The sequence below is a fragment of the Alosa sapidissima genome, chromosome 2 (assembly GCF_018492685.1).
Source record: "Alosa sapidissima isolate fAloSap1 chromosome 2, fAloSap1.pri, whole genome shotgun sequence".
In the NCBI taxonomy this organism is placed as follows: Eukaryota; Metazoa; Chordata; class Actinopteri; order Clupeiformes; family Clupeidae; genus Alosa; species Alosa sapidissima.
The window spans coordinates 31,986,931-32,007,101 of record NC_055958.1 but is presented as its reverse complement, the minus strand read 5'-3'; the positions used below and the strand labels follow the sequence as shown (position 1 = coordinate 32,007,101).

Genomic DNA, 20,171 nt, shown 5'->3' with positions numbered 1-20,171 from the left:
ACACATTTCACGGCCACTTTCAGTACAGTTGATTCGCCTGTTCAGCCATAAAATCCATTTAAATAGGCAAAGCATTTTCATCATAAATAATTAAATAATAATTAATCAATACTGGACATTTGATAGGACACGATTCTTGATACAGGGTGATCGACATCTACACACAGACTGAAGAATACTATTTCCACAATTTCCTGGTGCTGGGTTCATATGCATTTGAAGACATAGTGTATAAGATTTAGGGAGATCAATCTGCAGAAGTGGAATATAGTATTCATGTTTCCATGAGCGTATGAACACCAGTAACTACAAATGTGTTTTCGTTGGCTTAGAATATCATATTCATATCTACATAGGGAAAGAGCAAACTAGCCAACCCCACTTCATCCAAAGAAGGGTGCTATAATCAGTATGCGTGCACCAATGTGTCCCTGATGAGTGATGCATTGTGGGCGATCACCCGTGTGATAAGATCCCCGGGATTAACCCATGTTGGCCCCTTGCACCCACCTCTGTCAGCTAACCTACAATAGTGGCAATTAGCCCAATAAAATAACACATACAGCTTAAGAGGCCTTTTAACAGTGTGTGCTCCCCGACACTCAAACCCGTGGACTTTGGTCAGAATTAGGGCTCCTACCCTGTCGACACGCTCGCTCACCTCCGTCAGTTTGCCACAGACGGTGCACTTGGTCTTGATGGCGCTCTTGGGGGGCACCTGCTTGTTCTCGTAGGCGGCCAGGCAGCCGGTGCTGCAGAACTCCTGGAAGGATTCGCTGGAGTCCACCTGGGCCACGATGGTACCCTTCATACTTGTGATGTCCCTGTGGACCAAAGGAGGAGAGCTATGGGAACCGCTAATCCAGACATACTTATTATCAACAGTCGACAGGTCTTACTATCAAATAAATAAAAAAAATGTCTGAATGGGTCATGCAAAGACAATTCGCGTATTTCTACATTATGCGTATTTCGTGCAAATTCAAATGTCAAATTGTTAGATGCTATTCATTACATTGCTACACAAAATACATACAGCTAAAGGTAAATGTGAATGTAAAAAAAGCATTCGAGCACATTTAAAATGTCTAATGCTAAAAGCTCTGAATTAAATCGGATGAGGGCGTACTTCTTGCACATGGTGCAGTTCTTCTTGGGCTGGGGCTTGTGGGAGAAGGCAGAGAGGCAGGGTGTGGAGCAGAAGAGGTGAGACGAGCCCTTGCGCTGGTACGCCGTCTGGCCCTTCTTCAGCGGCTTCTTGCAGTTGGCGCACGTGACCTTGACGGTGCGCGGGGGCTGCTGCGATCCCGAACCCGACTGGCCCAGCGGCTTGGCCAGGGAGGCGGCCGGCGACGCAGAGTCCACGCCCGGCTGCTTCTGGTTCCGGGGGAACGACGCCGACTGAGAGATCCAAGAGTCTGTTGCCATGGTAGAACGAGAACGAGAACGAGAACGAGAACGAGAGAGAGAGAGAGAGAGAGAGAGAGAGAGAGAGAGAGAGAGAGAGAGAGAGAGAGAGAGAGAGAGAGAGAGAGAGAGAGAGAGAGAGAGAGAGAGAGAGAGAAGGACGAGGAGGAGGAGAAAAGAGAATACAGCAATGAGATGAAGGCTGAAGGCTTGTGTGTGTGAATATCTCTATGCTTATTGATTTAAAAACTAGCAAGGCAACAACCCTAAGAGATATGCAAAAGAAAAAAACCCTGCATTCCTTTTGAAAATCCAGTTGATATGTGCTATGAAAGCTATATTGTCCTGGACCACAGGAGTACATACATCTGACCTTCACATTACCATACATCATTGAAATGAATGATGATAAAATTAAATATACCATAACTTGTTTGGGTGCATACTGTTGCTTTCAGCAGATTGTTAGTGCAGTGCAGTCAATGCAGCAGATGCATACAGTCTGTTGTATCTAATGCCATTTTTTATGTAGTGGTGTGCTGGGGATGTGGCATGAAAGTGAGGGATGCTAACAGGCTAAATCAGGGTTATTAAGAAAGCCAGCTGTGTCATAGGGGGTGGAATTCAGTTAGACTTTGGTGGTGGTGGCAGAGAGGAGGATGTTTCACAAGCTGATGAGCATCCTGAACACCGTCATGTCACCTTCAGCGACATGTTAATCTTCCCCAAATGTTCCTCTCTAAGACACGGGTCATTTCTTCCAATGGTAGGAATGGTCCTTCCTTCGAGATGAATAAAGTATTTATTCTTATTCTCATTCAAGGTAGACGGCAGTGAGCCACTGACCCAGACTCCATCAGAGCGGTCTCTGCCACTGACGACGACTACGTCGTAAATACCAGCATAGGGCTCTGGGAGAGCCAGGGAGTGCGCGGTGGTGAAATACAGGCCCTTGCCACAGGACAGCATGTACACAGACGTGATGGAAGGACCCGTGAACAGACCAGAACAGAACAGAACAGAACACTGGGCCAGGGCAAAAAGATAGGATCGTCTGGGGGAAGACCGGTGGACTGCAGTCAATGCATCATTCTATGCATAGCCTACACAGGTGAAAAATTATTTATCTAAAACCTTTAAGTATAAGTATAAGTAAGTATATATAGACTCTTTTGATCCCATGAGGGAAATTTGGTCTCTGCATTTATCCCAATCCGTGAATTAGTGAAACACACTCAGCACACAGTGAACACACAGTGAGGTGAAGCACACACTAATCCCGGCGCAGTGAGCTGCCTGCAACAACAGCGGCGCTCGGGGAGCAGTGAGGGGTTAGGTGCCTTGCTCAAGGGCACTTCAGCCGTGCCTACTGGTCGGGGTTCGAACCGACAACCCTCCGGTTACAAGTCCGAAGCGCTAACCAGTAGGCCACGGCTGCCCCAAAATTAAATTGGGCAATCAACCACTGATCGCTTCTGATAAAATATATGTGGCACCGTGAGTTCTGTACATCAATAGTCTACACAAGCCTTTCTGTGACCGTCTTCACCAATGTCACACATACCACCATATAAGGCCTGGCTTTCCTAGCATTACCTACAAGAATAACTATTTATACAAATGTCAGATACTTAATGGCAGAATTAATATAGATACATCTATTAATATAGAACATCTACTCTCATAGCAACACTTACAACAAGTCTTACTGATCCTAGCACTCACCAGCCTTTTTAAACTGACAAGTAACTGTTAAAAACAGCACTCACCGACGCACTTACTCTTACTGTACTCTAATGTTTTTTTTAAACTGTCCTAAAACTGTGAGAATTGTTCTAAAACTTACTGTTTACCATGTTGTTAGTCGCTTTGGTTAAAAAGCGTCAGCCAAATGTAATGTAATGTAATGTAATATACAGATGGCTGACAAAAAAAAATCTGTCATTATACAGAGGTCAAACAAAACGTCACTTCAAAACACATTCATCATCCACTAATCTGGGACTCAATCATAAAAATCTTACAGGGAACGAAAAATCTCTTCCATTAGCATCAACTACAAGAGCATTCCTTAGTGACCACCATGTTTGAGAAGGACACTTAAAAAAGTCAGCACTAAAACAGGCATCTTATTCTTCTCATCGACTTATTACTCCCTCAGGGATGACAAGAGGATATGTGAAATCTGAAAATTAGAATCATTTCAGTGCCAGGCCTCGCTCCTGTCTAGTCCCGCCTCTCTGCAAGTCCTCCCCCTGATTCATTCACATTGCCAAGTCATCTCAACCAAAACGCAAGGGGCTGGAGAGGACAGGGAGCTAATCTGATTGGAGCATGATGAGTCTGATTAGGCCAATCAGGCAGTCTGTTCCTTGGCCCCAATCACTGGGCCTGCTGTCCCAAACTCATGGGTCCAATAATCTTCATGCATTATATGAGCTCATGAATCTGCATATTTAGGGCACTTCATGCCATATATGGTCATATGCAGGGGGTCCGGATTTGTAGGGCTAGCTTCAGCCCGTTAGCATCCTCCATCTTTAAAAATGGCATCCAACATGTGCTCACTTCAGCCTAAATTTTCACAAACAAGTTTATCAGGTGCCACATCACTAGTGGACACAAACGCATAGTGTCTTAATAAATAGTTGAGTGAGCAGGCCATTCCCTGCTGAGAGGATCATTCACAGATGACATCATTTGTGGCTATTGGTACTGTGTCACCTAATTGGATTGTTTGTAAAAAACGAGAGCAGAATTGAGCACACGTTTTACACCATTTTTAAAGATGGCAGCAGTCCACTGAGCATATTTTTGGCTGAATTAGTTAGCCTAGCATTGGCCATTACAATGAAGGGGGCCGGGACTTCCTCCCCATCTCCATGGTGATGTGCTACATAAAAAGCAGGTAGTTCTCCATTACAACACCACATCTACACTATGCAACAGTCGGCACTTTCAACGTGGTCCTTTGGGTCACAAGCTCAAGCTCTTGCATTCAAGTTTATCAACATCGAGTTGAAATTGAACTGCTAGCTCAGATTCCTGTCTTACAGTCAGTCACCCATAACATACCAGTACAAATTTCACATTAGGAAGTTATAACAACCTTGCCAATATAGCTAGGAATAACCAGAGACTTTCAGGGGTATAAACTATACCACCCCCGCATAATATCTATTCATACATGCAGGGCAACTGGCATAATACATGCAGGGCAACTGGCATAATTTGGATTATTGCACTCATGGTTGGTAGTGTGGATGGAATCACTCACATATTCTTCATCGTTACAGGGCAGCTGTGGCCTACTGGTTAGCACTTCGGACCTGTAAACGGAGGGTTGCCGGTTCGAACCCCGACCAATAGGCACGGCTTAAGTGCCCTTGAGCAAGGCACCTAACCCCTCACTGCTCCCCGAGCGCCGCTGTTGATGCAGGCAGCTCACTGCGCCCGGATTAGTGTGTGCTTCACCTCACTGTGTACACTGTGTGCTGTGAGTGTTTCACTAATTCACGGATTGGGATAAATGCAGAGACCAAATTTCCCTCACGGGATCAAAAGAGTATATATACTTATACATATCTTTGTAGTCCTTTTGCCAATTAGGCCTGTGTCACTTCCCTATTCCATGTTGTTAAACATGCAGCTTATGTCCATATGTGTAGCAATCCAGAACCAGACTCAGAGGTGAATGGCCATCACCAACAAGGAACATGACACATAAGGGCTGGAAAAAATAAAACGGCTGGTGAACTGTGTATAGGAGCGTGTGTGTGTGTGTGTGTGTGTGTGTGTGTGTTTCCATAAGTCAAGTTATTTATAAACAGACCTTCACAGAGCAGAGCCAATAAAAGGTTGATTAACCCTTAAAGGAGTACGGTCACACTGGTGTGACGGGAATGTTGGGAAATTAACATTCTAAAGAATATCTGGGTTCATTGAATTCAACATAGAATTTTAGAACCTTCAATTGTTGCGGAACTTAGAATGTTCAAAAACCTACACCTTTAAGGGTCAAGGAAACACCAGAGCCAAAACATCAAGCATGTCTGTGACGTAATGGTCATTCTGATTCAACGTTCTGAGGCCTGCATTCCACTGTAGAATCACCTGGACATGTGTGCAGCAGTAGGGTGTGTGTGTGTGTGTGTCTTATCTTTCTGATTATCTGTGTTCAAACCAGCATTAGACCACTTTATCGGGCATCTATCAGACTTAAGAGAGAGAAAAAAAAAAACACCATCCTCTCTCTCCACACACACAAACAACAAATCAAACATCTAGCAGATATAGTAAAAAGCAAAGGGCCACTATTCTCTTGTGTAAGCCCTCCTCTTTTCACCTTTAAGCTCTAAAAGGAGGTGTGATGCTGGCTTCCATTGGCATGTATATAATTATATACCAGTGAGTGAAATGCTCCCTGTGCGACAGACTTCATCACAAATCCAAACCATGATCCACCCCTTGTTGCAGCTTGCTGTGAGAGAAATGTTTTCAAGTATTCTTATGAGCTACAGGTATTCTTGGTCTCCCAGATCTCAACTTGGTCTCTACAGTTCCTGATAATTGCCGTTTCTCAAATAAAATCACAAACTGTGATGTAAACCCTTCTTATCGTATAGCCTTCTACTGTATTGTGGGTGTCAATTACTTTCATTTTAAATATCAGATTGCAGGCCTGCGCTCCCACAGGAGTAACAGTGCAAAAGAGTGTGGAGCTGTGGAGCGGCCGAGCAGGACTTATTTCATGGGTGGGAAGAAACTGGTGTGATTGCAGGAAGGAACTCCCACAAAAAACAAAATGTATAAAAATGAAATAATGAAAAGATAATCCACGTTTCACATACAAGCACAAGGTCAGTGGGTTTTGCACATGCCAACATTTTCATAAGAGCTAGCAGGAGCAGGGCTTGAAAGGATCCATGTAAACGTCTGCCTATAACTTTTACAGATGGGATCAGGACAACAGACGAAAACGGCATATGGGAACTGGGCAAAACATTTTTGGGGGAGCAGGACTGGAAAATCCATCCCATGAAGGCCTTGCTTCATACAGCCCATGACTGGTGAATGTTGGAGCAAGTATTAAGATTCAAAAAGAACATTTATAAAGCTTTGAAATTTGGATCGAATGGCTCTTCCTACTAGCCTGGGTGAACCTAGACGGGGTCCTTTCCAAACAGACCCGCAGAGCAAATTCAAATTTGCTAAACAGGTTAGTCTGGGTTCACCCAGGGTCCACCCATCTTAATACAGCAGGTATCTCCACAGCAGTGTGTCAGAGGGCGAGTAGGTAAGGCTAGCCTAAAGAACATCGGCCCTACACATCGTGAGGCTCCTCTGTCTGTGCGCCATGTGTGGTAGTGTGAACCCCTTGTATAAGCACTAGTCTTTTGAAGTGTGCCCAGCCACAGACAACCAGTTGGCATCTGATTTGCATTACAATGACAAACAACCACAGTGCTGCTTTAAAAACTTGCATGTGTGCATTGTGGTGTGCTTTAGTGAGGCATAGGTGTGTGAGAGGTGAGCTCTTTACCTGACCTCAGGTGTGTGCCCATTTCTCTGTTCCCCACCCTGGAGGAAGGGTGCTTTTAACCAAGCTCCATGCAGTGGGTCTGTTGGTCTATTGTTTGTGTGTGTGTGTGTGTGTGTGTGTGTGTGTGCGCATTTGTGAGTGTGAGTGTTGCGCTCCTTACTTGGCCTTTGGTGTGAGTGTGTGTGTGTGCGTGTTGCGCTCCTTACCTGGCCTTTGGTGTGTGTGTGTGTGTGTGTGTGTGTGTGTGGCGCTCCTTACCTGGCCTTTGGTGTGTGCCCGTCTCTCCGTTCTGTACGGGCTGGCTGGCGGAGCTGGAGCTGATACGGCCGGGGTTAAAGGTCGGCGAGGGCCGGCTGGCGGCCGGGCTGGAGGACGCGGGAGTCACACTCTGGGCCGTGCTCTGGTTCTGAGCGTCCGGGTTGAGGCTGAACGTGCTGCTGATCTGCAGGCCGTTCTCCGCCCCCACCTGCGCCGCCTCCCCCTGCAGTGACGTCACGCTGGTGATCATCAGGTTCATGTCTCCCTGAGGGCACGTCGCCGACGCCGGCGACACAGAGCCTGCTGATGATTCTACTGTCGCCGCAGCAACCGCCGAAGCTTCCTCGGAAACGCAAGCGGAGGACAAGGAAGAGGCGTCCAGCGTGGTGACGCTGGCGATCTTGATCTCCGAGTCGGGCTCCGTGCTGCTCAACGGCGCCGCCAGAGCCTGCTGTGAAGATAATGAGGAGGAGGAGGAGGAGGAGGAGGAGGAAGAGCCCCTCTGCTCGGCCTCCTCCTCATCATCTATCACAATGGGCTCGCTCTGGGGCTTCGCAGTTGCAGCAGCGACAGCAGCAGCAGAAGCAGAGGCATCACCACCATCACCACCACCAGAAGTAGCAGCAGCTGCTGTTGCAATGGTAAGTGGGGAGGCAGATGCCATGGAAGATGCTGTCTCCGCTGTTGCCGTGGCAGCAGGCTCGGCGCAGTCTGTGGCTTCGGTCGCCGTGGCAGCCGCATCTCTACCTGAGGAGGTGGGGCTACTGCAGGGTCCCTGCTGACCCGACGAGGGGCCGTCCTCCACCAGCACCACGTCGTCATCATTGTCCTCCGCCAGCCGGGGCGGGGCTGTTGCCGCGGCGACTGTCTCGGCTGTGCTGCTGGCTTCGTCATCACCGGCTGCCGTGGGCGTGTCCTGTGTCTCTGGGGGAGTGGTCTCCATGGCCTCGTCCTCCTCCAGTTGCTGCGGCGGCGAATCCTCTGCGGTCGAACCGCCGCCCTCTACATCTGACCTGGGCTCCAAATCTCCGTCCATCGCTTAGGCAACCACCTGTCGCCGTGAAAAACACACACACCCAGGAGAGACAGGTGAGAGTGTGACAGCTGGAGGGCACAGGCGACCCCCTCCCTCCCCACCTCAACACACACACACACACACCCCCCATTGTCCTAAGGGCACCTGACCAACACCTGCTTGCCCAAACCAAAAAGAAGCAGGCTCTAAATTCAGTGGTATGATGCTGAATAGGTTGTGTGTTGAACAAAAGAAAAACCCTGAGCCAAGACAGGAGGAGGAGGATATTGTTAATGAATTAAGAGAACCTTCTTTGGTGAGCATGGAACTCAAATGGTTAAAACATTTACTTGCTGATTCATTCAGATTTTCATTATTGCAGAGAAATGCTGTACTCAGAGCCAAGAAGCTTACCAGGTGGTCACCAAAAAGATTAGCAATAAATTATCCAACAAAACAAGTGGTTGCCATGTTTTACTTTTGTTCTCTTGTTGAAACGATATGATTTACTGGCCACAACGATGGATCCAAATTATGCTCTCTCTGAAAATGCTTTTCTTTTATAAACAGGTGTTCAGTCATATGCTGGTGAACGCCATCTTGGCCATTGCTGTTGATGACCCCCTTAACAAAGCAATGACCCCATGACCCTGAACACACAAAAAACACAAAACCTTGCAGTGGTCAAACAATCTCTTTCTACATCACTAGACTTGTGACTGAGACCAGACATGCGTCCGCAAGTGCAGAAGACATACCTAGCTTAGCTGAAATGCCTGATGGGTTTAATGAAGGAAAGCATTCAAAAACAGGGATGTCCTTTTTTACCTGAACCTAAAGCAATCCTCCTGGCTGTAACAACATTGACTCCAGAGGAAGGGTGTGTGTGTGGGGGGGGTCTCAACAGTCTCTCTTCCCTCTTTTCTCCCTTTGTCTTCTCTACTACCTCCACTCCTCACTGTAGTCCCTATTCAGCCAATTTTCTCTCGCTCTCTAAGATTGCTGCTCTAATACTGATGCAGCTCCATGGTTGCCGTAGTGATGACACCACTGGAGGGATTGCATGACTGGAGGTAGACATCAGGTTGGATCTGTTTTGAGGAGCCACACACACACACACACACACACACACACACACACACACACACACACACACACACACCTCAATTCAGAGCTCAGACCAGGAATCCTCAATCCTTCCTGGTGTACTGGGCTGCTAAGACAACCACAGATGCAGACTGTAGCAACACTAGCCTATCTGATGCTTCAACATTCAGCTATACAACAACAATCAGACACTGAGAAACAAAAAAACAACCACATATAAAATTATGGAACTATCAGACCAAATAAATAAACAAATATTTTGCGAGTGACCAAGCTGCCATGCAGCTCCACAGAAACCGGGAGGAAACAAGGTCACAGTTTCCCTAGCCACGGGAGCCATCTTGGCTTAAGCCCCAATGCAGAGTCTCTGAGAAACAATGTCGCCTTTCACATGCAATCGATTCAGTCCTGAAATTAAGCTAACTACTACACCATGATGAGCACCATCCCATATCTCTTAAGGCTTTACCAACCATGTTAAGGAGAACACGAATATAACAGTGCTGGGTCCAAGACTCCAGCCAATAAAACAAACTATCCTATATCAAGCCCCCTCCTTTGTTGATATCAGAAAGACAGTGATCACCATACTGTAATCACGGAGGTCTGCTATGTGCTGCATCAGAAATTTGATGACAAAATATCCTTGTCGGGAGGTTGGACTTGCTTGAACCTTCAGCATAAGTGACAGTGACATTTTTTGCTAATCTTATCAAACGATGTCCATACAAATGCACAAATTTCACTGTACACAAACCAAGAGGCCGAAATAAGAGGTCTCTACTGTTTGGCACCTGCTGAAACATGCAACACATCCAAGCACTGGGGGATACTGCAACGCTGCACACACGCGCACACACACACACGCGCACGCACAGACAGACACACACACCAAAGTGTAAACATCACATACTTAACCTGACAATGAATCCCTGCCATGATCACTTCATCAAACCACTGGCAATATGAATGTGATTTTACAGGACATATCCAAATGGATGTCACTCATGCCTGAATTTAGTAGCCAAACCGTCTAAACGAAAGCTCCATATGACACTGAATATCTAATTTAAATGACTGACACATGGCCAGGCCAACCTGAACATCATCATATGGATCACTACCTTCACTGCGTTATATTATCTGGTTCAGCATGAGCACTCATTGCTTCCAAAGCTACTGCACTACCCCAGCACATCTGCCCCCATATGGCCTCCTAGGGTAATTCAACTCCTCCGGAGGCAAAATGAAGACTCTGGAGAGGGCCAAAACACCACCTGATATCCATGTACCTTTCTAGCCTTCCGATCTTATGAAAAACTGATCATTCTGACATGTCTGTTCCTGCTCATATTGAATATTTATTTAGTTATTTATCTTTAGATAATGTTTCAATTACGCGTCACAGTCGGAGCCCATATAGGCAGTTAAGTGGCAGAGAGGCACAAGCCCACAGTCGGAGCCCATATAGGCAGTTAAGTGGCAGAGAGGCACAAGCCATCAGGGTCTGGTCACTGTTTTATGCGCCACGCACACACACTGAGACACCACGGTCCATGCATATGCTTTACCGTGCAATAAGTGCATGGCTCACCATGGCAAGGGGATGGCGTCCAATAGAGGGTATGCAAAGCCTTGGGTGGGACAATGTGACTGAAATTATTCAGTGGTTGTAGGGCCACTTAGGATTCACACGTTGCCATGAAGTGACGGATTTAAACCCACTAAGGAGTCAAAGCCGAGGCACCAACCCCACCAGATGTACAGCCATCAAGACAAATTTCAGCTCCACGCACACACACTGACGAAAACCAGGCCGAGTCGAAAACACCTCATCTGAGCCAAACATGCAAGGGAGGTTGAACTCCTCTGCTGGCTTCAAGGCTGCAATGCAGCGCTGTGAAGTCTCGTCACTGTGTTCCCATCTCCGGTTAAGAACCTGGATTATGAACTGCAAGACCTAAAAACCGCACCAAAAGCGCTACCTTGACGCACAGCACCTCGGAGGCGCAAACGTATTGCATCTACCATAAACGGCAACCCAACCACATGCATCTGCCGATTTGAAAGATACCAAGACCCCCCCCAACACAGACAGGCAAGATTAAATGCAGCGTTCTATCCATCACGTGATCTGAATCAATTCACAGCAAATGCATTTAAAAAGTGTTAAGATTTTGGATTACTCACCACCGCTTTAGAACGAAACGGAGAGGCACATGCGCCCTGCGATGGACAAGTCACCCTGGCTCTGATATAACGCCAGTGACTGACTAAGGTTTTTTTTTTATTTTGGCCCGGCGTGTTTATAATGGCAAAGTTACCACATTAAAGTAAATATTTCTTTTGTAGCTGTCGCTCTATGTTCTGTATAAATAGTCTATGTTGCACAATCGAGTCAATTTTCAAAACATCCAGATGCGGTCGCTGGTTAGGTTCTAACAGATCAACTCTCTGGTCCAACAGCGTCATCTTTCATCGCCTACCGGTGCCGTTTTTAATATTACAAGAGAGCCTTCGCCTCCGGCTCAAAGTAGGGCCTTTCCAGGCCGTGCCCTTGACTCATCAAACACAGTGGTAGCTAGAACCCTTGTTCTATCTGGTGGACCATCGCCTTCACTGTCAAAGCGATCAGATACCGACGCACCTCGGTCTTCGAGCTTTCATTTCAGCTCATTACAAACTCAAAGTCGATAGTTCAGAAACTTTTAATATAATATTAACGTAGGAAACAGAACATCGTGCTCGTCGACTCTGACGTCTCTGAACAGTTCAAGAGCAGGAGGGTGATCAGTTCATAGAACCAGCTAACCATGAAGCGCGTTTCAGCAAAGAGTGTTCCGTTCCCACCCCTGGCCTCCTCGCGCATGCAGCCATTGGATTAGCGGCGAACTGGAGGGAGGAGAGCTTGCTAGACTGCGCCATTGTTATAACAGGAAAATAATCGCAAATTATTCAACACCAATATCGGCATGTGTATTAGACAGCCCCCAAAAAGTAGCCCCTCTCTACAATGCACACTGAACTGATACTCGCGTAACTAGTCTTTGTAGCTAGCTACAGTCTAGCATTAACGTTACCCAATCAACTCTCACTGTGACACTGAAAACACACTTCTAGCACAACGTATTACCTAATCATTTGGCACATCAAATTATAACTCTACATGCCGAATAAAAAGTACCCCACAACAACCACACTACGTACAAGTTCGAGACGTAAAGAAGGCACAGCACTGTTTAATTGGAAAGTTACCCCAGAGCGACAACCCCGGGCAATCAAAGAAAAATACACGTGGTTACCCGAAGGGGCGCTAGATCATAGCAGTGTATAAACTGCGCTGTTAAAAAATAGTTAAATAAGACTAAAACACAGCACACACCTTCAATAAACTCTGCACATGACAACAATTCCAATCAGTCAAAACGTAGTGAAGGACGTCTCAATGAACGTTTTCGACCCGGTCAGTAATTTGCCCCCTCCGGTACGCAAGTAGCACTGCCTCACGTCCGCCATTAGAGAGCGAACGAAACAATACGTGAAAGCATAGGCAACAGCACCCTGCCACGGCGGAGGGGGAGAAAATCTCAAGCGGGGTAAAATTGACTGCTAATTCGTCACTAAATGAGTCTTGTCGACAAAGGAGGAGTCACATGATATTTCCTGAACACCAACAATGTACTGTGAATAGTTGCTCAAACTTTGACCAATTAACCATAAAATCGCAATAATACGTCTCTGAAATTCTTACCGGAGTCGAGCTTGAAACGATATAGCGCCACTTTTGTGCCTTGACATAAATCCTAGAACGCATGCGCGAAAACGTACAGACGTTCCTGGCGCGTGGGAGGACACTGCCAACGAGATCCTTCTCGTCTTTTTTCGTGGCGCACGCGCACAACGCTCAATCAAGTACGTTTTGGTCAACAATTAAATAACATAACTTCAGTGTGCAATGTACAGTTGTTCGCTAACATATTCAAAAATGACTACTATTGAGAAATGTGACCAATTCACCCAAGTGTATTGAACAAGCTAGCTATGAGGTCAGTGTTACCCTAAAGCATGCTTTGACCGCATGTTGAGATAGCATTGATCAGATCTGATCAGTTTGCTATATGCAACTGGACACATTTTAGTTGGGCTATTTGCACATTCTAGCATGTCTAGACTACAAGACTATCCAGTAAAGATATGTGTTGTTACAATCTGTCACTTTAAGCCCAGAAATCTGTTACAGAGGTGTTGGCTAATCTAAGGAAACTTTAGGTTCCACCCAATTTCTTGCCTTCTAAATCAGATCATATATCTTAGTCTTTTTGCTTACACTTGTCCACATGGAATCTGATCATCTAAACAGCAACAGCTCGTTAATTTATTACGTTGTTATGCAACCAAAATGAATGTCAATATAGCCCACCTGCATGCATGCGTAATTCATGTTACTTAAATAAAATCAGAATGAGTGAGATTACCTAGGTGTAAAATAAAGTTGAACGTGAGGTATTGCTCAGGGAGCGGGAATCAGAAGGTATAGGCGGCGCTGGTATGGTTCATCAGTTCATGGACATCAGGTCCTAAAAACATGGCGAGTCAGGTGCGGTTGTGGGTTGGCTTAATCATAGGGTCTGTAGTCTATTTCAGCGTGTAAATTCATCAATCACATCACTTCACCAAAAGAAACTTACCGAAAAAGACACCCCGTAAATATGTCTGATTAGCTGCGAAGTCTAGGCTGATCTGATCTCATAAGAATTTGACTGGGTCCATGAAGAGAGCTGCTGCCTGAAGTCTGCACACTGATCTTGGAGCAGTTTATTTCAGAAGGCTCACACTTCGGCGTTTAACATCATGCAAACAGAGCCGACTCCAGATCAGTCTCCAGGGGCGCTGTCCTTGCATGATGCAGTGGTTCGACCAGCCCTACCCAGTGGTGACTCCGTGGTATTGCAAAAGGGGAAGTTCAAGCATCAGAAGATGGGACAACAAAAACGGAGTCATCAGACAATCAAAGAACATTTCTCTACTTAAAAATGTACCAATCCATTTATGTAGTAGTTCTATCGAACCGATAATGGCAGTCTCGCTTAGTAGTGGACTGTGTAGGCTAATTAGACCAACATTTACCCTGTAGGCTATTCCACCCTTTATAACAAGCAGGCCAAACACGATTTTTTAGATAATTCAGTGATAAGCAGTGGCTGTTTCTAAATTTTGCTCAGACACTCATTGAGCTTCTGGTGCTCCTAACGACTACAATTAGCCCAGAGCAAACAACCTTTCAAATCCTCATATGTAGCCCAGTTGATGTCATGGTGCACAGTTCTTCTGTGTGCATCATACTTTGAAGGCAAATCTGCCAAATGAGGTTCACATCACTGTCTTTCATAACAATTAAAATGGGTTAGAGGTATGATGCAGATCCAGTTTAAGTCAGTCTTAGCCTTAGCAATCTGATTCAAACATGGGCTTTTAATAAAAATGTGTCGACTGACTTTTCTATAGTTAAAAGCACTCCTCATCTACTTCTCTCTCTCTCTCAGACAAAACAGGGACATTTTATTGTTATGTTGGGAGGGTCCATGCGCCCCCATGGGTATGTGAAGGTACTGCAGGGGCCCCTGGACCGTTTTGCATTTAGCTTATAAAACATGCCATGCCTAAAACCAGTATTCATGACATCAAAGGTACAGTCCATGTGTATTTCAAGAAAACAGTGTCTGTTCCCTAACATGCAATAACTAGCCTTATAGGTATGTTAATTCCCAAACACAGTCACTGTGTCCACTAATTTACTGTGTGTACAAGTATCGCAGCAAGTGAATGGCTGCCTTTGTGTTCTGGTTAGTGAGGTGGGTCTCTACAGGAGGCTAACAGCGCGCTCTCTAGCACTATGTTAATAACGTGCACTTCTCCTCTTTATCAGTAGAAATCTGTTCCGTACTGAGACTGCATGGATACGTCACACAGCACTACTACAACTGTCTTGGTAAAAAACGTCTCGGTCCCGTTTAACAACCGGTGCTTTCAGACTCTTAAAATGAACCCTTAGTGTATGACGAAGCATATTACATGGCCAAGTTCAGTGAATGTATGTGTGTGTGTGTGTGTGTGTGTGTGTGTGTTTTTTAAACACAAGATAATTTGTCTTGTTTGCCCAGAGCAGTGGTAATCCCAATAAAGGACCATTCAGAGACTGTGTGATGTCAACAGCAAGTCTTTTCTTACACACAATCATTTTTCTTTCTCTACGTACAGTATGTAGATATATGGGTAATGCCAATGAGCACCGTACAACAGCATGAATGTGTCACTTGCTGCACTGTATTCTGCATTAGCTTTGGTATAGAATGAGTCACAAGCATTGGTAGCTTGTATGAAAGAGTATCTCTGAGGAGTGGAAATCCCTATATATAACTTGAATGAAAATGTGAGCTACAAGACACAAGTATATATACACGACATGGATGTAAAAGTGATTTGGCAAGGGAAAACCTCAGTATGCCTAGAAAACAGTCCCGATTATGTTCCGATTTATCTAGGATGACATTGGGGTAAAACTGTTCAAACGAGAAGGATTAAAAAAAAAAGTTCTTTTAAAGTCAGTGACATTTTTAATGTCAGGAAATATACATGTGAAGCCGTTTCGAAACTGTCAATATAATGGCTATTTTTGAGTAAGGAACATACTAAACCAGCTAAAAACCTTAAACATCTTAAATAAACATCTGCTTAACAGTCACAAATCAATCAAAAAGCAGAGGTTATTTATAGTTATGGAAACATATGTACAGTTTATTTTTCTTTTTTAATATATATTGTTTTCCAGAGACAACGTGAGCCCCTGATTTAGGGTGTGTCAGACTGCACAGGAGGCAGAGGAGGAGGAAACAAAAACACACACACACACAGACAATCAGCCACTCTCTTCCTCAAGCTTTCCATAGAGACTCACACACAACCTTAAGTTGAGGCCACATATTTGGGGACAAACCATGGTGGGAAAAGACTAAAACAAAAGACTTATTGGAAAAAAGTGCCATTTTCCACAAAACAAGCAATGCAATCCTCTTTTTAAAAAGTCATGTTATGATAGTTTCTGTACCATTACCAAAATCCATTTTGGAACTGTTTGATTTGTTTTGTTTGACTAGGACATGCAAATAACTTAACGATGCAGTCATTGACACCATTTACATGAGGGTAGGGGGGAAAAGGCAGCAATTGGCCTCAGAACGGTAAAAATGAACTTTTAGCAGCTATATATATATATATATATTTTTTTTTTTTAAAAAGCCATGTTCAGTGTTGACACGCCACCAGGTTTATTGGCAGACATAATGGAGAAAAACACTAGGGGACAAAACAAAACAAATCTCTCCACGTCTGGTTCCCAACATGTACAGAATATCAGACAGGCCCTGCTGTAGATGTCTGCGCATCACTTCCTGGACGTTCCCCAGTAGCAGAAAGGAGAACACGAACAGTTTATTGTTCTCCCACAAAGCTGCAACAGTGACAAGTGACAACAGATGATTGCTCCTCACTCGATTACCCCCCCCCCCAAAACAAAAGAAACGCGCTATGCTGCTTCCCAAGGCAGGCACGTCGTAGCCCTTAAGGTGACAGAGTCTGTCTGCTCACACACACACACACACACACACACACACACACTACAGTGTCTACCTGCTGACTAGTGGAGCTCTCAGTACATTAGCAGTCATAAGTAATACACCTACAGCCCTGATGCATGTACCTGGGAAGGAAGGCTTTAAAGGAAAGAAAACTGAAAAAAAAAAAAAAAAAAGTGGACATACAAACACACATAAAAACATGACAGAAGCTCTGATGATTTGTTTACACCTAAACCAAACCACATCAAGTCCAGAGCCCTGTGCTCCCTCCCCGACTCAGTCAGGTCAAGAGCTTTCTTCAACTGTGATAGTCGCCTCCACTGGTGTGTGTGTGTGTACGGAAAACACACAAATGCGCAGAGGCACACTTTTAACACACAAGGACACATATCAGCTAGACATTCTCATTCTCACACACACACACACACACACACACACACACACACACACACGGCAGGTCGCAGAATAAAATGGGAAGAGATCAAAAAAGCTGGATACTAAATTAAATCTGCAGATAAATTATTCTATTAAGGAAAAGAAAATATACAAACAAACAAGATTTACAAATGACCTTCAGGTATAAAACTTAAAACAGGCTCTCACTCTCCTTTTCTCACACACACACACTTTTCCTGTGGCTGTGGTGAGGGGTGTATTGGCCTGTTGGGGGCGGGGGGTGGGGGGTATAGAGGAGTGTCCGCAACACTTTGAACGTGTGTGTTGTACATGGGACGGTGCTCTCACACACGTTACACTCTGCTGCTCACCGAAAACAAACAAACTATCTAAAAAAAAAGAAAGACGTGACATGCTCTTCAAGGGAAGGCTGGGCTACGCCCTTTTGGACCACTAAGTTCCAGGTCTCCTGAATTGAATGGAAACCAACTGAGAAGTCCTTGGTGAGCTGACTTTGTTCGCACACATGAGTTCTTGTGTCTGCAGTGGTGCGCGCGCGTGTGTGCACACAAGTATCTTTGTCTGCATCTGTGTGATATTTGAGTGTGTGTGTGTGTGTGTGTGTGTGTGTGTGTGTGTGTGTGTGTGTGTGTGTGTGTGTGTGTGTGTGTATCTATCTATGTGTGTTTGTCTAACGGAGCATTTCATTCAGGTCTTCTGGACTGTTGATCTGAAGGATGTTCACTGATCAGGTCATTGCAGCTGAACTCTGTATGCACAGATGAGGAGCTTGACCTGTAGAAAGACAAAGGCATCTTCATTTAGAATTTATTTAAGGTCCGCCATTAATGTATCTTTCCTTAAAATAGCATCAGCAATAGCAGTAAGTGTAATTTCAGTCATGTGACTACAGTCAAAAAGATGACAAACAAAAAAAGTCAGTGACATTAAACATGACAACATATTTTAGCTACTGAAAGAGTTTTAGTTTTGGACAGAGATTATATTTATTTACAAACCATCTAAAAGTGACATTGACATCAGTTCTAAAATGTTTGTTGCAGTTGGTATTTTATTGCACAACCTCTGATGCCGCCTTAATTAGATTGACGGAACTATAAATATTCAGAGAAGTGGTCTTCATGCTACCTCCTGGAGTGCAAACAGTAACAATAGCATAACATAGCTACAGCGTCTAGGAATAGAATGCACAAGAGTATCAAGTTACCCATGTCATAGGTATCCATGACTACAAATGCAAAACCGTTCTCTATAATTGATTGAGACATCTTAAAGCTGCCTCTGTGTCTTCACTCAATGACCTTTCCAGGCAAGGAGGACATTCCTATATCCAGTCAAGTCCTTAGACTATTTAGGAGTAAACCAGCTGTGGAAAAGATCTGGCCCAGATGAGGCTCTGATCTGACTGACTCTCTCACTCACACACTCACACAATGTCTCAGCAATCGATTGAGACGTCTTTGACCGATCTTCGTTTTTGTACTCAATGACCTTTCCAGTCGGATGTTCTTGCATCTAAATGCAGCCTGGTACTACCCTGTTGAACGAGTTGAGTGCAGGAGTCCCAGTGGATATACACCTGGTGTGTATATATATATATATATATATATATATATATATATATATATATATATATATATATATATATATATATATATATATATATATATATATATATATATATATATATATATATATATATATCTATCTGTTACACACCCAGATGCTCTCTGATTTAGCACATCCATCTCCCATACCAGAGGGATTTGATGCATGTTATATTGTGTACTGTATAATAATAATAATAATAATAATAATATTAATAATAAGACACTTGCATGTTTCTCTTGTCTTGAATCTCCATTGTGTTCTATATCCATAAATAAAACCAAACAAAGCAAAAATCTAAATCAGTCAATGAGCCCCCCACCCAGGACTTGCCTTTGCGGTTGGGGCCTCGGCGAGTCTGATAAACAGTTTGTTGGATCCCAGCACCGGACTGAAAGAGTAGATGAAGTGACTGTCCTGTAGGGGGCAGCAGACACAACACATGTTAACCACCCATCAACCTCATTACTCATCCCAACCCCATTGCTCACATTTCTGTATTATGTCAGCGGACAGAGATGTGACTGTGACCTGAAATAAGCCCAAGGCTCAAGTGGCTGAGTGGGCTTTTGAAACCACTGAGGTTTAACAGGTCTGTGAGTAGTTACTGTTGTTAGAGTAACAAGAGGTGATCGTTCCAGTCATCCTACTCGTATTCGCCTTGTTCACAGCCACCAAATATCGTCAAGGACATTTGCAGTTTGGTCAAACACGTAGTAGTATGCATCTAAATCAGTGCCTATGATAAGGTCAAACACGTGCGTATTAGGATGACTACAAAACACTTAGGCATCTTGTGTTTTGTTTTGACCACAAATGTTTAGATAACATAAAGGACATCAAATACAAACTCAATCTACCTGGTGGTACATGTGATGAAGGTCAGGGGAATTCAAGAGAGCTATGAAACATCTGACCTACATAACTGACCAATGGAGCTATGTGTCTACAATGAGTCTATGCATCGTCAATTTTTCCAGGACGTCAGTGAAAATTCTTCACTTGGTCAAGGTGCAAGCAGCAAGCAGGAGAACAGTGTCTCAAAAACGAAACGCACAAGCAAACAAATAAACATCTGACCAGATCAACATTCATCAATTGAGTACAACAAAGCAGGATGTGACATCACCAGAAGCTGAGACCTACCAGGAAGATGGGCAGCTGGAACTTGTCGTTGAGGACG

The 20,171-nt window shown here is 44.5% G+C and overlaps 2 protein-coding genes across 10 annotated transcripts in view; both read right to left on the bottom strand.

The window, feature by feature from the left end:
* The window catches only part of zmym2 (zinc finger, MYM-type 2), a 58,491-nt gene extending 44,455 nt beyond the window's left edge, over nt 1-14,036 (bottom strand). For 2 of the 7 annotated variants that reach the window (XR_006024648.1, XM_042068354.1), the window contains exons 1-4: nt 13,081-13,179; nt 7,208-8,258; nt 1,130-1,418; nt 641-824 (exon numbers count right to left, since the gene is read on the bottom strand). Coding sequence is in view for 6 of the 7 variants with exons in the window: in XM_042068354.1 (XP_041924288.1) it covers nt 641-824; nt 1,130-1,418; nt 7,208-8,243 (1,509 nt within the window). In the remaining variant the exon portion in view is untranslated. Of the gene's footprint in view, nt 1-640; nt 825-1,129; nt 1,419-7,207; nt 8,259-9,050; nt 9,283-11,519; nt 12,663-12,711; nt 13,052-13,080; nt 13,180-14,017 lie in introns of those variants that run through there. The other 5 variants (XM_042068389.1, XM_042068398.1, XM_042068363.1 and 2 more) reach the window with 5 other exon arrangements.
* Nucleotides 14,037-16,096: 2,060 nt separating this feature from the next.
* The window catches only part of mphosph8 (M-phase phosphoprotein 8), a 21,235-nt gene continuing 17,160 nt past the window's right edge, over nt 16,097-20,171 (bottom strand). For 2 of the 3 annotated variants that reach the window (XR_006024671.1, XR_006024676.1), the window contains 4 exons: nt 20,135-20,171; nt 19,322-19,405; nt 18,019-18,154; nt 16,097-17,986 (listed from right to left, as the gene is read on the bottom strand). The exon at nt 20,135-20,171 is cut by the window's right edge and continues 88 nt beyond it. Coding sequence is in view for 1 of the 3 variants with exons in the window: in XM_042068494.1 (XP_041924428.1) it covers nt 18,113-18,154; nt 19,322-19,405; nt 20,135-20,171 (163 nt within the window). In the remaining 2 variants the exon portion in view is untranslated. The other variant, XM_042068494.1, reaches the window with a different exon arrangement.